General features: G+C 46.1%; 1 protein-coding gene across 2 annotated transcripts; it reads right to left on the minus strand.

Moving 5' to 3' along the window:
* Positions 1-226: 226 nt before the first annotated feature.
* Positions 227-12,284, minus strand: TRAF1 (TNF receptor associated factor 1). 2 transcript variants are annotated; one of them, XM_066562856.1, is made up of 11 exons: positions 12,018-12,284; positions 10,251-10,470; positions 9,540-9,624; positions 7,722-7,820; positions 6,625-6,786; positions 4,325-4,396; positions 3,679-3,744; positions 3,072-3,476; positions 2,422-2,599; positions 1,718-1,866; positions 227-742 (listed from the first exon to the last, which is right to left on the minus strand). In XM_066562856.1, exons 2-11 carry the CDS (start codon positions 10,457-10,459, stop codon positions 527-529), a joined length of 1,641 nt encoding a protein of 546 aa, XP_066418953.1. In that variant the 5' UTR covers positions 10,460-10,470; positions 12,018-12,284; the 3' UTR covers positions 227-526. The 2 variants fall into 2 exon arrangements, with proteins under 2 accessions (XP_066418953.1, XP_066418954.1); XM_066562857.1 differs by lacking the exon at positions 12,018-12,284 and having other exon boundaries at positions 10,251-11,043.
* Between the last annotated feature and the right edge of the window lie 9,080 nt (positions 12,285-21,364).

A 21,364-nucleotide genomic window follows, 5' to 3' on the forward strand; every position in this document is an offset into this window, starting at 1 on the left:
TCTGTGGGCTCTGTTGAAGAGCCTGGAAGTGCTCTCCCAGCCAGGCAGGTTTGAGGGAAATAGAGAGAGATGTTCTGGGCATTTCCAAAAGGATCTCCCTTTCCCCAGAAAGAAGGAAAGGAAACAGCAAGGAAGGAAAAGTGTAGCACAGCTCAGCTGTTTCTGTAACATCTCCAAGCTGCTCAATTTCCTATCTGACAGTGAAATAAAACACCAAGCCTTTCTTAAGTTAGTGAGTTTTATTTAGGAAATAAATAAAATCATAAGAAAAATATCAATGATTGTAATAAATACAGCACTTGTCAAAGTGATACAGAGAGGAAAAGCATAATCTGTTTAGGTAAATTACTCCAGTACTCTACCCCTGAAAGAACATTTGAAAGGTGGAATAGAGGAAAATACACGGAATATCCAGTTCCGTCCCAAACAAACTTTGATAAACATTTGTTTATGGGGTGGGTGGTTTTGAAATGCGATGTTTTATCACAGCTAATTATTTTAAAGGCCAGCCACGCTTCAGGAGCTGCTAATTTGTCTCTATGATGCACTTGAGGAAAAGTGTGTCCTCCCTCACGTAGGCGTGTTTGGGGGACTGCAGCTTGGCCAGGGGCAGGAACAGGGGGCAGCCACTGGCCACATTCATCTCATTCACTGGCCTCTGGAAGGAAGCAGAAGTCAGGTCCGGGCGAAAGGCATCGATTACGTGCTCCCTGTTGTTTTGGTCAAGCAGCATAAACGTCACCTGAAAAACAGAATGTGGCAGTGAGGAGTTCCTGGGGTGGAAAACAAACCAGGGACAGAAGTGCTGCAAAAGCAGCTGGATGCTCCATTGATAGTTAAATACAAACTGTAACAAAGGTTTCCAACCTGCAAGGTCGGTTCATGTGAACTCCCAGATGAAGTTTTTAAAACTTTGCTACCCATAAAATGAAATTAAATTAATCAAGTAAGGAATTATTCCTTGGTAGAGAACTGCACAGTCCAAAGTGTCTCTCTCCTGACAACTTGAACAGCCCCTGGGTTTGGTTACAGTCATTGCATTTATTCTGTTTTTGTGCTTTGGAATCAGAAGAAACAGCTCAGCTGCCCATGCACAAATATGTAAAGGATACAGCCTAAATATCCCCACCTCATTACCCCTTTTATTTACTCACTGTTCTATAGCTTGAAATATGAAAGATCTGTTACAATCTTTTAATACAGTGAGGATTGTGAACTTTGATTTCTATTTTTTTGGCGGTTAGCTGGCAGTAAAACTATTTATAGGAAAGGTTTACAGAATTATTACCCCACAAAGGCAAGTGCCAGAGCACAGGTCAGGCCCTGCCATGGTTTCACTGCTTTCCTAACCATTGTTGCCATTATCAGATCACACTTAGGGGAAAAATCAGCCCAGGATCACATCAGACATCTGTGGCACCTCTGTAAGTGGGACTCTCACCTCACCCTTGTGATGCCTTCAGGCACCAAATTAGGTGTTTGGAATATTCCAAACACCACGTTCTGGTGGTGAAAATCCTGCCTGGCAAAGTCTGGAATATCAGCAGGAGCAGCTTTCCCTGCAAGGGACTCCAGTCAGAGACAAATCACTACCCAGGGCTGCAGGGCAGCTCCTCACCTTTGGAAAGGGATGTGGAAAAGCACTCAGCTTCCACAAAACTCCAGGGAAAGAGTCACCTTTGGCTGGGATCAGATGTGGAAAGGTTTCCCTTCTTACCTTGTGCCTGAAGGGCCACGGGAGCAAAGCGTCGTAATCTCCTTTCATGACAACGAAGAACAGGGACATGTGGGTTCCTTTCCCTGTCCCATCCCCGTTCAGGTACACCCTCAGACACACCTTGTAGCCATACTTTGCAGTGTAGAAAGCTGAAAATCAGAACTCTTCATTAGTAAAGCTGTTTTGGGGGGGAAAATAAGGCATAATGTGTGTTCTGGCATATGGGAAAAGGCAATGTGTGACAGACGTGGTTTGCTCTCACAGAAAGGGGAACAGACAAATCAGCACCCCCTGGAGATTACAAGCAATGAAAACCTAGTGGTTGGAATCCTTTTCGTGCCTCAAACCTTGGTGAAAATGACCTTTATTAGCCACACAAGTGTAATTTACCTAATCCAGTTACTTCCCACGTGGGAAGGAGCTGCAGCCACGTGGTGCCAGCAGGCACCAGCTGAGGGCTGGGAGGGATGGAGCCACTGCAGGCAGCTGTGCTGGGGACCAAGGGCAGGATGAGAGCCCAGACTAAAGCACAGCCCTCTGGAAAAGCACATCCCATGCCCTGGATTACAGATCTCTGCACAAACAGCAGCTTGGCTTAAGGAGCTGTGGCACGAGCAGAAAGGAGCAGAGTTTTGGAGAAATGGGCGGGGGGGGATTCAGAAGGGTTGGGGTTTGTGAACGCACATCTCCATCCTGTGCTTTACCTGGGGAGTACAAACTGACTGTCCTGCCAGTCACAGAGTCCTGGAGCTTCCTGCCCACCTCAGTGATTTTCCAGAGGAAGATGCCATCGTAGGAGGCTTGCTCAGAGAACAGCAGGCTCTTGTGCAGGCTGCTCAGGCCTGCATCCTTCTGCATCAGGCACTGGTGCAGCTCTGCAATCTGGGAGAAAAATCCAGTCCTCAGCCTCCCCCTGCTCCAGGCTGTGCTGCAGGGGTGGCTGCATCCTTCTGGAGTCCTCATGTTCTGGGAGCTCTGCTTTGATTCCTTTCTAAGTGACAGCAATATGTCAAAACATACCCAGAGATGTTGTTTGGGCCTCCAGGCAAAATGTTGCTGTGAGAGGATCAGGCAATTAAACAGCTCTGCTGCCTGCTCACAGTCTGATCAGGCAAACTAACACTCAACACTCTCAGGACTATCTCACTACCTAAACGTGGATTTAGAGAACAAATATTAGAGATCCACGTTTGAAAATGGATCAAACAACAAAAGGATCCTGGAATATGTGTCCAGAACTGAGCCCTCCACAGCTCAGACTCCTGTTCTGGTCCCTAGCCCAGCTCCCCTGATGTGTGCCAGCATTTGTTGTGTACAGAACAAGCACCCAGACAATCCCTGCTGTCATTTTTACCTTCAGCTCAAGGCCCCGTATTATGTTCTGGTCCAGCTCACTCTGTCTCCTGAAGGCCAGGATTTCCAAATTAGAGCTCTCCACCTCCTTGTTGAGCACTGCCACAATGTTCTCAAACACGTGCAGCTTATTTTCCAGCTCAGAAACCACCTTCTCCCTCACGAGCTGCTGCAGGACAGACTCATCCCCAGGGACAGAGGAAGCAGGGAAACAGTCCAGCTCTGGCTCTGCTGGCATCTGCAGCTCACAGGTGCTTTTCCCTGCACTTTTCAAGCTCAGCTCTAGCCGTGGGGAGAAGCCCTTGGGGCACAGGGATCCCTGCAGGTGCCTCATGTGCTGCAGCAGGAGCAGCATGTGGGCTCCCACCGCGGATTTTTCGTGCTCCTGGATCTTCTCTTTGCTTCCCTGGAAGAGACAAAGCTGTCACTGTCCCCTCCATGGCCACCCCAGCCTCCCTTCAGCACCTTGGGAGATGGAAAACTGCAGGGTGCAGGTGCAGCTCCATCACCTGGCAGCAGAAGTGCTGATTCTGTTTTGAGAGACACCTCCCTGAAGGGAATGTCCAAACTAGGGTTTGGAGCATCCTGAAGGGATCTGTTTCACTCACCCTAAATGCACAGCCAACTTCAGAAAAACAACAGCCATCCTTGCTGGCTGAGGATGTAGAGTGGCTCTGTTGGGAAAAAAAAAAGCAGAGGAAATAATCAAAACCAATTGAAGGGAATTCTTTTATTTCCCTACAAAAGCCACAAACGCAGCAGCTATAGCTCAGATTAATTCAAATCAAGGTAATTCCACAGCTTCCAGTGCCCAAGCTGCTTTGGAAATGGATGGTAAATCAATTCAGAGTGTGGTGAGAGCAAGTGTCCTGCACACAGCCTGGCAGTGAGGTGCCCATCTCCCAGACCTCAGAATGACAGAACACAATTTAATGAGCACAGGGAGCAGCCAATTCCTGACAAAGATGCTGGCAATGCTGAAAGCACCTCCTGGTCAGGTGGCTCTCACTCAAGCTATGAGAGGAAACAAATATTTGCCCATTTTACAAGGTTAATTGGGAGGATAATTATTGAAGGTAATTGTGGGAGCAGGGGAGGGAAGGCAGTCAGCAGGGTTTGCTGGGATGTAAAGAGCAGCCAGAAACAACTGCTGGATCTGAAGGTGTTCTCAGGTGTTTATTTAATCTAAATGAACAAGAGATAATTTTATTAATTGAAATAAAGCTGCATTGCACTCCTTTATCTTTCACCCACCTTTTCCTTTGATGATGTTTCTGTTTGCACAGGTTTTTGTTCCTTGCATAAACTGCCTTCACATGAATGCTCCTGTCATTAAAACAAGGAAAAAAAAATCAGTACGTTATTTAATTATTGAATTAAAGGTCACCCTGGGATATTGGATGCAAGATTGGCAATGTGCAGGTGTTGCCAGGTTCAAGTTATGTGCACACACACAAAAATGTGCACTCACATACGTGCAGTGACAAGCAGGGGGTTACAGAACAGGAAGCAACAATGACCAGCAGAACAGGAAATTCAAATATATACATATATATATATATATATATATATATATGAACATAAACAGGTTACAGCACAGGAAACTCTAATATAAATTCAAATTCAAATATAACTCAGATATAAACTCTTCCTGCATTGACTCCACACACTTTGCTCAATGTGCAGACCCTTCTTGCATCCTGCCATGAGCACTTTGAAGGCTGGAATCCAAATTCTCCCTCGTGATGTGCTACAGAAAACGCACCACACTCGCAGGAGCTTCCTGCCTTTTCTGCCTGCAGGAAGGGTGAAGTGATCCCTGCCCCTGGCTCTGTAATATCTGTATTTCACACAGCAACTGCCAGCTTTCCCCTCACTCTGCACAGGGGGTGGCTTTCATCCTCACAAGCTCCCCTGCACACCAGTTCTGAGGTTTCCCTTTCAGTTCTCAGAAATGCAGCCACGGGGTTTTCTCACTCTCTAACTCATTTTTTAACACTTTTTATCTTGCCAGTGATCTTACTCATTTCTTCTGCTCTTTTACTCCTCCAGCTCACCAATTTCTTGAGGGGGAGAGGGACTCTCCTTCAGAGGAGAGAAGTTTATTTAAAACTAGAGCAATACAAAAAAATCACCAGACCTTAAACTGAATGAATAAAATGAAGAGAGCAAGAGCAGCACCCAAAATTGACTATTTTCTCCCAGAGGGTTGTGGGCACATAGAATACCCACAAATAATCACAATGCTGAACCCGGTGCCAGTTCATTAAAGCAGATAATGAATTCTACACGGACTAAAGGAGGCCGAGAAAAAGCCTCACCTCAAGGCCAACCCCCGGCTCGGTTACCAAGGTTTCCCAACCAAAATATCAAAGAGGTGGTGGCTGAGTGGGAGGAAAGGAGCTCTGGGCTCAGGCTCCCCTGCAGCCCCAGCCCAGCAGGGCTGGCAGCAATCCCTGTTGCCACCTCCTGGTGCTCTCAGATTTGGGTTTAGCACCGGCAGGATGAGCCTGGCTCTGGGTTCTCCTCTCTCTGCAGGTCACTAAAGGATGAGCAATGCTGGTTTGGCTTCTTTTTTCTACCTCTGTTGAGGCAGAAGGCACTTGTTCCTCTGTCGGGATTGAAGGCGCTTGTTTCCCGCCCTGAGATATCCCACACTTTAATCCAACTCCACACCTGGAATCCCAGTGCTATCAATCCATTTTGGAAGCCTTCTCCACGGCCTGAGGTCAAATACAGAATTTTCTTGTGGGTCTGTGGCCTTCAGCACAGAAAGTTTAAAATTCTCAGCAGCCAGGACTGCCCAAGGAGCAGATTTTAGCAGAGCAGCCCATTCCTACCCCAGGAGGACTCATTTTCCTTACAAAGCTCTCAGCTCAGTGTTTGAAAAGCACCAATTTGTGACACTTTGGACACTCAGAACTATTTACATCTCTGAAATATTCACACCCTCCTCTCCTGTGGGTCTTTAATCACCGTGCCCAACTGCAAGGCTGGCAATTATCCTCTTGAAATCATTTGGAGGGAACAATATTCATTGTTTTGAGCAAATAACATAAAAAAATACAAAGCAGATATGTTTGAATGGGCACTGAGATATTTGTGGCAGATTCAGGGTGAGATCTTCCTGGTCTGTGGACACTGCTGATAATTTGGAGATTTGCACCTGGTCAGATCTAATAGAAATAATATCTGACAGAATCCTGCCCTACACATTTGTGGGTAGTTTTAGTCTGAACAAACTTCAGCCACTTTCAAGATCCCCTCCTGCTGCTGTCTGTGCTTTTCTGGTTTTCTCTTGCCTCACACCAGGACTCATTTTGAGGCAGGAGCTGAAACCTGGGCTGCCCAAAGCCAGGGGAGCACCAGGGCCCTTTGTCACATCCCCAGCACATTATCACATCCATTTCCCCCCAAAGCTTGAGTGGGAAAATGATCAAACCCAGGAAAATTAAATATTCCCTGGGTGCAACGAAATCAGGATGGGAAAACGGCACCACAGATCATTGAAAGCATCAATAAAAAGCCTTTATTTGAGAGAGAAATGTTCTCACCTGGCACTCAGAGCTGGCCAGGCTGCACTGGCACTGCTGACACACTGTCACATTATTGACACATCCATTTTCCAAGTGATCTGCCAGCTTCCTCCTCATCACCACGTGCCCACAGCCAGTGTGACAGGGGATCAAAGCATATTCACATAAACTCTGATGCTCCTGGAAGTACAAAGTTATAAAGCAACCTGTGAAGTGCTCATTCACATTTATCTATAAATAGATATTCACATTTATCTATAAATAGTCTCTGTTCTGGCAGCCCAGGGCTCTGATCTGCATTTCTTCTAAGCTTGGGTAAAGTCCCACCCCACAAAGTTACTGAGATTACTGGTGAAAAATTCACCAGCTTTACTGGGGCTTTTTTTTTTTGTTAATTATTAATTTTGAAAAAATCTCAAAACCAAAACCAAAAGCAAACTACATTTGGTGAATTCAAACATGAGGTCTCCCTTAAAAAGCCCCTTAGGGCTTTTGCTTAAAAACAACATGATCCTGGTCCCAGCTCTCTCCCTTGTATTCATTACTCAGATTTGCCAAATCTTGCCCATTTAAATAAACATTTTAACTGAGGCATTTGAGATCAGTCTGAAAAGAATGATGAATACAATCAATACATTGACAGAGGAGGGAATTATTTCTCCAATAAAACATGCCAAGGACATTGCCTGAACAGTGTCCTGGAGACTGAACTACCCTGTCACCACCTGCTTGTAGCAGCCTTGCATTTAAATAACAAGGAACCACTGGATAAAATATCAAGCTGATTTAAGTTTGTGCAATGTGAGTTTCATTCAGAATGTTCTGGATTTGGCCAAAGCCCCACTAAAGTCAATCACAGAAGCACAGAATGATTTGGGTTGGAAGAAACCTTAAAAATCAGCCAGTCCCAACCCCCTGCCATGGGCAGGGATAGATTAATGGCACATTAATCTCCATAGATTAATGGCACTTTTTTAGACAAAAACACTGGTATAAATCACAATACTGACACTGATTCTAATTAATTGCATTAATTTGTGTCTGCTGATACCCTGGTTTCATTGCCTCTCTGTCCCCACCCCATATTCATCTGAATAAACTCTCTTTGAACATACTTCAAAATCTTTCATGATACCAGACCAGCTGCATCCAGGGGTCATACAGTGGACTCTGAGCTCAGAAATCTCTTTATTAATGGCAGCATCACCAAAAGCCTGGAAAGAAAACAAAGTAATAAAAAAACATTGGTCAGAAAGCACTTTTGGATGCATCCTTGGAATAGGAACAGGGTGGTAGAAATCCACACCTTGATAAATCTTTAATTTTTAAAAAAAATTACTGTATTGCATAAGACTCTGCAACCTGCCCAGTTAATCTTAGTGTAGTAGAAGCCCAAATAATTATGAAATAATTTATTTCTTAGCACTCAAAAATAATTTATTTGACACGATATTAATTCACCGAAAATAAACCCAACTACAGCTTTTATTTTGCATTTCTTTTCACAGGAGCCTGAAATATTTCACATGCAGCCATGTGCCGACAGGACCCTGCCTGTGGGGTCCCTTAATGAATGCATTTCATTATCGGGGTCATTAACACCTCCTAAACGTGCTGCAGCGAGCACTTGGGAGTCTCTGCACCGAGAGCACTGCTCAGATCTGGGCTGCTTCCATTTAGCAGGCACCGAGTGCTAAAAAAACCTGAACCAGATGGGAGAGAGGTTTGCTCTTTGCACTACAGAGATTACTGTGTTATTCTAACACGAGGAATTGTACAATTGTTATGTAATGATGAAGTACTGCTCGCTTTAACATTACACCTCGCACTGAAATAGGGATCCTGGCGCGGGAAGAAGCCCTGCCACAGTTAAAGGCATTTTTGGGTGGTCTGCAGGTAAACACAGTGCAGAGAAATGCAGATTCCACACGGAATAACACAGAGCAAGGACTGGGAGGGGAAAGCTTTACAAATAGAGGCAGGAAAGTATTTACAAACACATCTCAATGCTCCTGAAAATCCACCCAGCATCTGTGGGGAATGATCTGCAGCCCCGGGTGGGGTCAGTTCCCAAACCGCACCTGCAGAAACTCCCGGCACATGGGGAGAACCCCACAGCAGAGAAACCCCAAACTGACAGGCAAAGTTCAGAAGGGCTCAGCTGCACCCATTTGTGCAGGAAATCTGTCATTGGGAAATTCATTCCAGAACGGAGAATTAGTTGGGGTTTTTTTCTGGGATATCACCAAGTTCAGCATCAGCAGCAGATCCATTATTTTGCTGCTTTCTAAACTTTGGCTTTTATGCCACTGTTAGCTGCCTGTTTGTTTTCATTTCCCCCCAAAAATGTAGACAAATTATGTGTCTGTTGATATCCCTGCGTGTAATCAGAGAGGAGGGGAAAGGACAGGCTGGGACTGGGCCTTAGGGCCCACTTTGCATTTGGGATACAGAACAACACAGCAATTTGCCAGGAAAATCACACAAGAAGAGATCTGCACCATTAAATTACAGATGAAACATTGGCCAGGGCATAGTTTGTATCAATTATTATGTTCGGCTTCATGTTTGAAGGGTACAAGAAACCATGAGGTTGGAAAATCCATTAAAATACTTCCTGGGGATAATAAGTAACAGTTAAGACACATTATTACAAGTAGGAAAGCACCACTTACTTTGAGACAATAAAAAGTTAATCATATGGAAGGTTTTGGGATTTTACATTGCAGAACCTGGATTTGGAAAGTCCTGAGGCTGCCATTACACTTTTTAAAATCAAAAACTCTGGGAAATCCAAGTTATTAAAGCTTAAGTTAAAATGTGTAACTATCAGCTGCTATTGCATTTTATATTATTCCCTTCTGAACTCCAGTCCAATGATGACTACAGAGAATGGTTATTGATAAATTAATGATCTGTGAACTACAACTTACCCTGTCTTCTGCCAATAGGCTTTCCTCACCTAAAGTGTTGGGATCTTCCTCTTTACATTTCTGGCAAATTGCATTTTTATTGTTTCTGGTAAAAGAAAAAAAAAAAAATACCAATCCCACGGTGCACTGCAGTTTAGGAGGTCTCTGTATAGGCACTGCCACAAATAAACCCATGAAAATTGTGATTTCCACTCAGAATCCATAGTCCTTGTTCACTAAAGGCCAATTCTTGAAAAAACACTGGTGTCAAAAAAGTTTTGCTCTTCTGTTGTTCAAGATCAGGACTATGCCCATTAATCTTATCTGTATTGCAGGAAAATAAGGGCAGCCTGAACCATAAATAGGAATAAAGATGTAAAGCTATTTATCCCATGAATGATTCAAAAGCTCCAAGTAGGAAAGAGAATGTGAAAACTGAAGTCTTTTAAAACACAGAAAATGCCCATGTTGGCCAGACAGATACAGATATATATGACATTATATTCACCAAAACCCCATAGCATCCTTTATCAAAGGGCTGTGAAGTGCCAAGGAAGCCTTCGAGGTTAAATCAGAATGATTTTATCACAGACAGAAAAACTCCATCAGGCCTCAGAGACTCCCATGGCAGAACAAGGAGGAGGCAGGGAATATCCTGCAGCCCCCATGGAGATTCCGGCAGCAGGGAATGCCAGCAGGCCAGGGAGCCCCTGGGCACAGCCCAGCACTTACCTGACGATCCAGGTGAGGCAGGCAGAGCAGTACCTGTGCCCACACAGTGTCTGCAGGGCTTTCTTCAGGATGTTGTGGCAGTTGCTGCACAGGAACTTCTGCCCAGGCACGTCCTCACAGATGCTGGTGGGGTATCCAAAGGGGAACTCGTTCTCATCGGGGGCAGAGCTGGGGGGGTCCTGCAGGCTCCTGGGGCTGCTCTCAGCCATCTCAGCGAGCTCTGGCCGAGAGGAGAGAAAATCCAGGTGTTCCAACACAGCACACACTCACTGGGATGTGGGAGGATGCAGCAGAGCCCCCGAGCAGCCCCAGGGCTGAGCAGTCACCTCGCTGCGCTCGGCTGGGTCTGCAGTGACAGGCGCGACCAAATGTCACTGTGGGGTTTGACCTGCCACCAGCAGGAAATTACTGTGCACCTTTAAAATTTCCCTCAAACACAACACAAAAATAGACCTAAAAGTGTCCTAAAAAGGGTGGGTTGGGGTTTTCTTTCAAGAGTTTTTAGCTTATAGAAAGATGAGCTACAGTCCCATCAGTCCTCATCGCACAGGATTGTTTCTGCACAGTAAATCCCCAACCACATCAATTCTCAAAATTCGTGATTTCACTTCATGCACACAGGAACTGAGCAGCTGGTGTGTTGACAGTGACTTTCCCGAAGTCATAAGACTTGTGGTGAAATGACAAAGGAAATCCCAAGGCCACAAGCCCTTGATGCTGTGCTCTGGCCAGGCCCACCTGGAGCCACATGTGCCAAGGTGTTGTGCACATTCAGTTCGGTTTGGTTTGCTGTGCCGTGGGATATTTTTGGAAATGCAGCCAAAATTGATTCTGGTGTTTTTTGGAAAGTCCAAGGAAGGTTTTCACGCAGGGAACCGGTGCAGTTTGATTATAATAACCCCTTCATTAAGGCTTTTTTTTTCCCACCATGACAGCACTGATGCACCATAACCTGTTTCAGTATTACCCGCAGTCACGCTGACTGAGAAATCTGAAAATAAATGACTGCAGGCTGCCGTGGGCAGGCCGGGCTGGCGGTGCGACCGCCGTGATGGGCAGGGCACAGCCCGGGCTGGAGGCTCTGTCTGGGAGCCAGCAGCGTTTTCCATGGCGTGGCTCGGCCAATTCCCTCTGCAGCATCGGAGCGGGAGCTCGGCAGTGACCGCAGGGGCTGCCCGGCCTGCCAGAGCCCTGAGTTAGAGCCGGCAGCACAAACGCCATGGAACCGAAGGGGTTCCAGCGGGTGCCGGGGGGACGGGGCGCTCACGGCTCCCCCGGCCCGCGGAGCGCGGCCCCGGCACGGAGCCCACCCCGGCTCTGGGGCCGAGAGCGGCCAGGAGCCCCGGCCAGCCCCCGCTGCCCTCCGGGCGCTCTCGGGGCGCGGTTCGGGCACCGGGCCCGTGTGTCCGGGGGCCGCGGGCGGTTCCCCGCAGCGGGGCCCGCTCCCCTCCATCCCTCCCGGTGCTCTCCATCCCTCCCGGTGCTCTCCATCCCTCCCGGTGCTCTCCCTCCCGGTGCTCTCCATCCCTCCCGGTGCTCTCCCTCCCGGTGCTCTCCACCCCTCCCGGTGCTCTCCATCCCTCCCGCTCCCCTCCATCCCTCCCGGTGCTCTCCACCCCTCCTGCTCCTCTCCATCCCTCCCGCTCCCCTCCATCCCTCCCGGTGCTCTCCATCCCTCCCGCTCCTCTCCATCCCTCCCGCTCCTCTCCATCCCTCCATCCCTCCCGCTCCCCTCCATCTCTCCCCGCATCCCCGCCTCTCCCGTACCTGAGCCCGCCGGGCCCTGGCAGGCGCTCACCGCGGGTACCGGGGCTCTCACCGCGGGTACCGGGGCGCTCACCGCGGGTACCGGGGCGCTCACCGCGGGTACTGGGCCGCTCACCGGGGATACCGGGGGCCGCTCACCGCGGGTACCGGGGCTCTCACCGTGGGTACCGGGGCGCTCACCGCGGGTACCGGGCTCTCATCGCGGGTACCGGGCTCTCACCGCGGGTACCGGGCTCTCACTGCGGTACCGGGGCCGCGGCCGGGGGCTGGGCCGGCTGTCGGCGATGCTGCCTCGCTCCGGCCGGGAGGAGCGGGGAGCCCGAGCCGCGCCCCGGGGCCGGCGGGAGCGGAGCTTCCCCTGCTCGGGGCAGCGGCGCCGTCCCGGCCGCGGGCACGGGAACTGCGCGGGCAAAGGCCCCGCCGGGCGAATTCCCCCGGGCCGCCGAAATGGAGAATGTGGCGGCCGGTTCCTGCAAGCGCAGCCGTGCCGGGTGTGCCATGGTGCCCTGACAGCCCTGCCCGCCCCGAGCCCGACATCCCCGTACGGCCCCGGCTGCTCGGGGCAGCCCCTGCCCGGTGCGGGAGCCCCGAGCCGCCGGAGCCTCCGGGAAACCTCGGCGGGGCAGCCCCGCTGGGGCTCAGCCGCCAACGCAGCCCGGGATGGCACAGCAGGGAAACACAGGAGCTCAGCAATGGCTGCAAAGCCTTCTTAGAGTGCAGGGGAGCTTCTACAAAGCAAAGTTTCATTATCAGCAGGAGATTCTCTTCAGCCCTGACACGGCCTGCCACCCTCTCTAGTTCTGACAGAGGATTCAGTCAGAAAAAGAGTTGTACATGCAAATCTGTTCACCCTTCCTTGTGGGGAATATCCCCGGGGGTGAGGCCCTGCTGAGCACCGACAATGAAAAGCAGAGGTGTTTCCCTGGGTGCTTGGCTGGCTGTGCACCGCTGCCCTGGCAGCCCTGGCAGGAGGCACCAGCGCAGCTTCTGTGGGTGTGTGGCTGCTGAGGGATTCCTCACACAGCGTTTGCCTGAGTCTGGCACCTTCCCCTGCTGGGTGTGCACAGACAGACACAACAGACACCTCAGCTCCACTTCCCTCCTCTCTGGGCTGATCTGATGGAGATCTGCAGTTCAGATCATCAGGGCTGGGTGTTAACTCAAAGCTAAGAGGAAAGTGTGACACAGCCCCAGTGAGGCCTTGGCCTGACACATTTGCCCTTGTTTGGGTTGTTAAAATTCATCCTAAGTTAATTTGGCCCAGGCGGTTTCTGCCAGGATGTGAGTTAAAACCTCTTTCAGAAACTGAAAGATTTCTGGATGTGGTTTTTCCAACTTTGGGGGTACAAAGAGGTGTAAGATGTTAATTTTAGAATGACCACAGGGTCAGGTTCAGGGATGAAGTGGCAGCTCCACCTCTTCCCTGTGCCCTTACCTCACTCCTTTCCTCTGGCTTTGAGACTTTTTGAAAGTTTCTGTGATTCTGCTGCACCCCTGTCTCCAAAGGTGCTGAATTACACAAAGAAACTAAAGATAAGGTTTTGGTACTTTCCAAACTAGAGAGATTTCCTGTGGTAAATTTCCCCCATATGAGATCAGTTAACTGAAAACAGGATGTGGCTCAGAGAGAGATTAAAATTTGAAGCTTAGTTTTACTGTAGAGCCATTCCAGCAGTGCTCAGCATTGCAGGGCACTGTGTTACTATTTAGGGGGAATGACCATTTTATACCCTAGGGAAAAAGTGCATAAGGGAATATATTCCTATATTTAATATCACCTTTTTAAAACAAGCCAAGGTGTTGAGACTTTTAATTCTACAAATTTCCTAGGACATTGAAAATGGAATTTAGGCTCAGATGCTCCAGGTTTTAAAGGCTGTAGTCAAAAGGAGAATTGCATTTCAGAGAGATGTTTAAGATAGGGATGTCTCCTTTGATTGAAAACATGATTTTCAATTAGTATAAATTAGCTGGAAATGTGCACATGTTCTAGAAAAACCTGAAAAATTAGTAAAACACAGGAAGGAAAAATTGCTAGTAAAAGCAAATCCAGTGCCCATGAGATTCAGTACTTCTAGGAACTGGAGCTCAGTGCTTCAAGTCAAGATTTCTGCCAGGTCAGAGCTCTGATGTGAAGGAGTCTGTAACTTCCACACTATTACTTATTTTCTGAATGGAACACAGTGTCTGGGACGTTCCACCAATTCAAGATTAGAAAAAGAAGAATCATTAAATCTGATTATTGTTATCCTCGGTGAACTCAACAGCTTTGCCACAATTCAACCTCCTGTCTCTAATTAAATCTTTTTACATGTTTCAGTTTTATCTGTCTGTGCCTACTACCAGTTGTAGCTCTGCTTTGTTACGGTGATACCCCAAGGACCAGCCCAGCCCTCATTACAAGAGCAGGGAAGTTTCCCACTAGGTTCCATAAATCTGGACTGTAACTCTCAAAGAGACATCAGGAATCAATTTTAATTTCCTCATCCCTGCTCTGCCTCAGGATTTTTCCCAGATCATATTCTCTGCAAGACAGAATTATCATAGGAATTTTTTCCTCCAAAGAATAGATGCTCTGGAACACCTCTCCAGCATTTGACAGCAGAAAAGCACCCAAAAATAGACACTTAATTTATGTATATATTGATGTGTGTTGCTTATTTCAATCACTCATTAAGCATTTTCCACAAACCAAGCCAAGGAATCACCCTGAAGAGCAGAGAGAAAATGAAAAGTGTTTCTCTCTATCACAGTAGCCTTGATGGTTTCCTACAAGCCAGAGCATTTCAGAGTAACTCACTGAGAGGTTTCTGAGGCTGCCCCTGAGTTTAGGCCACCAGGCAGATCTTGCTCATGTGGAGAAGCTCCCTGGTGGCCTCGTGCCCCAGTCTCTGTCCCCCAGAGCAGGACAAGCGTGGGCTGCAGTGTGTGAGCCCAGCATGGAGCACTTTGTGCCAGTTTCCCCAGCTGAGGCTCAGCTCCCTGGCCACATGAAGGGTTCTGCTGTACTTGTGGTTGTGCTTCTGTTTCTCTTAATGTACAGAAAGCCTGAGCTAAACTGGAAAATTCTGAGCTGCTTCTTTCCATTCTTAATGCCTTGGAGAGAACTCTGGGAACGGGAGCTGTGCCCACGGGGAAGGCTGCCAGAACACTCTTCCAAAGTCTGGATGTGACATGAAAAAACAAGTTCAGTTTCAGATATCTTTTGATTCTAAACCAGCTGGGAAAGTGTGGATATTCTATTGATTGACTGGGACTAATTAGTGGAAACAGAAAAAGGAAACATCAGATTTATTTAATATCTTCATTAATTCTCATAAATGACAAGAACTGAGGGGAAAGTGAAGGTTATGGCAAAACTCCTTTAACCCTTTCAGAAGTTGCTCATTTTGCTAATAGCAGTGAAAAATAAAGATGTTTGAAGATGTTTTCCACATGTCAGAAGCAGAAAGAGACTGACTCTGCACTAACTTGCATCTCTCCTCCACTGAGCCCATAATTCCCTCTGCTATTGCAGAGTGACTAACAGCATCAGGCTCAGCTTTCCAATGGTATTTTTCAGTGTGATTCATAATCCTGAGCAATTTCCACACCACCACTGACATGTCTATCTGTACCTGTATTTTATGGGCAACACACCTAGGGAGCACAGAAGCTCCAAGTGTTATCTGAGGTTTCACAAGGGGAAAACAAAATTCTCTTTCTCCGCCTTGTAAAGGGAAAACAAAGCCCTCAGCAAAACACTGCTCCAGCAAGAAGGAAAACTCCTGAGTGTTCACAAACCAAGATGTTTTAAGGAGGATTCTCAAGGAGAAGGGAAAATGAATTTTAAGCATAGGAGGAGCCTGAATGAAAAATTACAGCTGGAAGTGGGGAAAGCAGGTAAAAGAGTGACAGGCCTATATTCTGAATAGGGAAAACAGGTAAGTGCTTAACTCCTGAATAAAAAGAGCCTTCTCCTGAGGCCAGACCTCTTGGCAGCTGTGCCAGGGATGGGACCCAAAAGCCCAAAATCCCAGACATGTTTCCAGCAGTGTCCTTGGAATCCAGCCAAGGAAACAGAACTTGTATCTCCACGTCCAACATCTGAATCACAAACTGGGTGTTGGAACCCCAAAGCCAGAGGAGGAGGCACACAGTGAATGTCCCCAGCTGCCCAGGCTCAGGGAAAGCCTGGGAGAAACCAAAACAGCCAAAGCCTGGCTTTGGAGGGCAGCAGGAATTGTGCTGAGGTTGCACAAGCAAAGTTTGGGGCTCCTTGGGGCAAGACATGGACTGGAAGGAAATGCAGCATTTCCTAAATCTGGTTCTCTAAAGTCACATCCAAGAGCTTTTCTTATCATGAATATCTTGTTTCAAGGCCCTGGGAAGTGTTGCTGGGCTGGGACTAATCCCAGTTCAGCCCTGGGCATGGGGATTGGCAGGATCAGCAGGGACACAGGGCAGGAGCTCATGTAGGTTTAGGTACACCCCCCAGTTTCTGGTATAAATCCATGGAATCCTGCTAAATTATGTCAAGGATTAAGTTGATCCCTCATGGTTCCATAGGAAGCTTTTGATCCTACCTTGTTTTTGAGACTCCTGACCAAAACAGAAGCTTAGAAAAAAGCCCACCCTTTAATATTACACAGATTGGTGACTTCAAACTGTTGGAATTCACTGCTGCTGGAAATGAACACCCATTCCTACCTCCCTGTCAGAGCCTGGGGATGAATATCCTCTAGGACCTTATGGCAGAAGGTTTTAATGGAAAACTTTATGATTTAAGCAGTGAAAATGACATTTTTATGGCATATTGCTTTTTATAAGTAATGAAGGAAACCTGGCTAATCAGCCATGCAGCAAAGGAGCAATTTCAGTCACAGCTGCCACTGAGGCCCAGCCTGTCACCAACACCTCAGCTGATGTCTGTATTTTGCAATTCACCTTTCAGCAGGTACAAACTGGCACAGTGCATCCTTCAGTGGGGATGGGTGAGGTGCTCCTGACATCTTTCCTCTTTGGAAAGCAATTTTCCCACTGGCTTTTTTGTGCTGCAATGGAAGAAATCCTCTATCTGTAGATGTAGATATCAAGTGTAGCTCCTTCCAAAATAATTTCAATGCCACTGATTTGTTCTAGCTGAGGATGTGCTCCTCATGGTACAAACTGCAGGGAACTGCCAGTGGTAACAATGTGCTGCTGTAAAGCCAAATTAGACAATTCAATATTGGGAATTGTCCATATCAGGGCTCCCTGGAACCAGCCTCAGAGCACTAAACCCAGCTCTGAACCTCTGTGTGCTCTGGAGTCCTTTAAACTGGCACCAATGGGGCTGCTGCCCTGAAGAGAAAATAGATTTTCCACTGTAAATCCCAATTTTGGGGGTTTAATATCTCAGCTGATTTAAAGTGTGTCTAATATAACTTTTTGTTTACTTTGTCTGTAAAAGAAATTGCCCCTTTTAGCTGTCAAGTAGCAAATAAACAAAGGAATTATAGTCTGAGCCACGGCACCTTAGGAATAATCTGCATTTCGTGACTTCTAGCTCTGAATGTGGGTAAATATAACCAGTTTATAAATAACCCCCTGTGTGTAACAAATATTTCCTGGGATAGAAAAGAAAGGGCTGAATAGAGCAATTTTTACTCAGGATCTCTCTGCTATTGTTTTCTACACTTGAATGTTCTTTTTATGAGAGTTGTGGTGTTTAATCCAGTTTAGTATTTTCCAGGAAATCGGTTGCTGCTTAAACATGTATCCAAATTCCAAGTTCATTCAGAACTTGAAAAGCAAAATTTAACACAAGGACTGGAATTCTGTAATGATCCAGGAATTGGCAAAAGCAAACTCTTGCTTCCCAGGAGAATGAAAGAGCCAAGCCCAGATATTTCTCCTAATTAGAGATGAAAACATCATTAAATCTCCTAAAAATTGAAAGCATATGTAACTGCTCTAAGGTGGGTGTTTTACTGGAAAATAACTGACAGCCATGCTAAACTTCTGTGTGTTCTGATGTAAGAATTCAGCAGGAGATTAAGAACACATTTTTCTGGGAGACATGTCTAAACATTAACATTTACACAGGCTGAAAATAGGCCTCTGTAGGCAGGGTCAAGTGAGACAACCCACCATGGATGGACACCAAATTGGCAGCTCCCAGACAGTGATTTTTTTAAAATTACAAAATAATCTCCACTCAAAAGAAAAGATGGATTTCCTTACCCTGTGTTCCCTCATCTCCTGACACCCCTTCTGTAAATGGACCTACAGACCCCTGCCAGCTGATTGCACAGCTCCTCCTCTGTGGAAATGGGGGTTTGATACTGTTTATTAAAAGAGTTTTGAACTGGAAAGGAACCTTACCAAGGATTTTATTCAAGGATTTTGTGTTGCTCTACCTGTGTACTCAAAAGAGGGACTGTCCCCACACTGAACATCCACACTGCTGTGCAAATACAGAAAAGAATTTGGGTGTGATGTTCTGGCTTTGCATTGCTCAGATGCACTGAACAAACTCACTGTGATGAAGTGAACATTTCTCCCATTCCAAATAAATTCAGATGAGAGTGGAGCATCATAACAAAATAAAAATTGTGTGCTAAATTGGGCTTGCACCCTCCTAGCTCATGGGAGCATTTTTCTCTTCCTCCTAGTATTTAATAAATGTGTTGGGGTCAGCCAGGAGAGAATTGTGGCAGTCACTATGGAGCTATTCAGAAGTAATATTAACAGTAATAATATTAGTAATACTAGTAATGACACTAACCTGCAATAGGCATTTACCATTCCTCCTCTAAAATTGCCAGGTATTCCTAATTCCACACCATTTTTGGCAGAGCACTTGCCTGAGTAAGAGTACCTAGGGCTTGTGGCATGTCCTGAAGGATTCTGCACACAAAATCACTTCTTCCCTGCTTGGGGAACAATGGCCAGAGAAAGGCACCCTTTGGCTCTCTCCCTAAATTAGTCACAGCTCTTTGGCACAGCCCAGCAGCTTTCAGCCCAGAGCAAAGTGTGAGTTTCACATGTCACTGTGCATAACAGGCTGGAATTTGGGCTATTCAAGTCACTCACCAGCTTGGGTCATTGAGATTAATTTCTGGTTGCAATGAAAAGAGAAATGAGTTCATTTTGTGATGCTTAGCTGTCTAAAAACCAGTAAAATACAAATGGAAATGTACAGAAATAGGTATTTTTAAAAGAGCTAAAGGATAACACAGTATTAAACCCTTAGATTTGTTGTAATTCTGGAATTCAACCAACTCAGGCCTGCCAAGAGTACCCAGGGAGAATCACATTTGATGGCATCTGCTGAGTTTCCTTATTCAAAGGGAAATATATGGAAAAGGAATAGAAGTATAATGCCCAAAGTTATTTAATTGCCCTTAGAGAGTCCTGCTTTGAGATGATCTGTGCAGGCAAGGTCAGCCATCCTTTTTTTTTTTTTGGAAAAGTGGGGATAAACGTGGGCAGGAGCACTCAGTTCTGGGGCCACTTCACCAGCAGGGAGGCAGAGCAGGCACCTGGCACTGCCTGGCCTCTGGGAGCACTGCAGCAGTGGCACAGGGAAATTGGAGTTTTTCTGGAAGCACTGCAGCTCTTGGCTGGGGATTCAAAGGCTGGAACATTTGGAGACTTGCACATCACAGACACAAACAAGCAAGGAACAGAAAAACACTGTGTACAATTCAGAGAGAAAAGCTCTGGTGTCCAGAATCCACAGCAAGCTTGGAAGGACAGAATGTGCTTTGAAATAATTTCCATTTCATAATACAGATGAGTCACCTAAGCAGTGATTATTCCAAGAATTTCCATGTTTGCTGGGATTAATCCTGGGGGCTGTTTGGTGCCTCAGAACTCTCTGACCATGAGGCACCAAGGCTGGCACTGAGCTCTAAAATCACTCCCATGTCACTTCCATCTTCTCTTGTGCTGCACAAATCTGCCAACATCCTTTGCATGTGGAAGCAGATGGAGACACAGATATACCTTTCCCCCACGTGGTTTTGCTGTGGAAGTCAAGCCATGCCACGTGGGGAAGGGAATTCTTCCTGACACTGGGATCTGTGCACACCTCCATCCTACACGTGGCTAATTATCTGTACAAATTTAAATACATGCATTTGAAGTATATTGCTGATCCCAGTGATATACTGGATAGTTAATTCTGAATAGAAACAGAGATAACAAATAAAATTAAAGATTTTTTTTAACTAGTAACTGCAATTTGATATTTAGGAGTAGCATTTCTATGTGTCATTTTTAAATAACTGGCCTCCAGGAGCCTTTTTTGCAGTCTGGCTCACAAAAAATCAATAGAGAAATGCCACAAGTCACCTGTGAAAACAAGACATGCTCCTGTCATTTAAAGAGAAAATTAGGACTGACAATACACAGCCACCAGTTCAGAAGCAGAAATGTTTACAGGTGGCCTGTCTAGACAGCCCCACTGAGCATTTCCATGTACAGCTCCCTGCAGTTTGAGTTTATATCCAGCTATTACTGGACACAGTGTGAGCTTCTTGTGCTTCTTAGAAAGTTTGGAGGATAAAAAAAAAAGTCAAATACTCACAGAGCCAAAATTAAAAATTGCATCATCTCTGAATATCTTCTTTCCACATCTTAAATGTCCTGGACTGAGCTATTCCTAAGAGAGAGGGAAAACAGTAATTTTAAAGTTCTTGGACGTGCTGCTTTTGGGCATCTCCTCAATACAAATAAAAACGTGTGCAACTGTACTTTGTATCAAATTCTCTTTTTACTGGGAACCAAGGTGATTTGTGCCAGGAGCTGTGAGCAGGAAAATTGGCCTTTCATCCTCCACTTTCCTGGAGGCAAGGCAAGAGTTTTAACTGTCAAATTCACTCATCAAATGCAAAGTAACTTTTGTTTTAATCCACCTAAGTTACAGGAGATGTTGATTCATTTGACTGTGTCTTAAAACACAAATAATAAAGGCACACATATAATTGAAGAATTTTGGTTTTTTGTTTGTTTTTTTTAACAAGAAAGCAGAGCATAAAACCAGCATCAGTTACTGTCAGGAATAGAAATGCAGGGATTCAAAAAAAGAGTACAAAAGGAAAAGCTAAGGAATGAAGTTTCTTTCACAGAGAGCTTACAAAGTGGCTGCACATATTTATGTTCTGATAAGACTTGGGTTTAGTGACAGGACAGTGCTGTTCATGTTTGTTTTTGCAGTCAATCCAACTCTTTTGACTTCAAATGTCTTTGCACCATTCTGTGTTATTCTCTCATCCAAGCATAAAAATCATATTTGAGCATTACTTTGCTGCAATAATATTGCTATAAAGTGCATGCTAAGATAATTTTTCATGGAAACTATTAATGAGTGTTCAGTCAAA

The sequence above is a fragment of the Molothrus aeneus genome, chromosome 19 (genome assembly GCF_037042795.1).
Source record: "Molothrus aeneus isolate 106 chromosome 19, BPBGC_Maene_1.0, whole genome shotgun sequence".
In the NCBI taxonomy this organism is placed as follows: Eukaryota; Metazoa; Chordata; class Aves; order Passeriformes; family Icteridae; genus Molothrus; species Molothrus aeneus.

Excerpts from the sequence above, each read along its gene's own strand:
- TRAF1 (XM_066562856.1), bottom strand. The coding sequence starts at position 10,459 with ATGGCTGAGAGCAGCCCCAGGAGCCTGCAGGACCCCCCCAGCTCTGCC. Across the intron at positions 3,477-3,678 it reads AAGTTGGCTGTGCATTTAGG|GGAAGCAAAGAGAAGATCCA; the intron begins GTGAGTGAAACA and ends TGTCTCTTCCAG. Across the intron at positions 1,867-2,421 it reads AGTCAGTTTGTACTCCCCAG|CTTTCTACACTGCAAAGTAT; the intron begins GTAAAGCACAGG and ends TCTGATTTTCAG.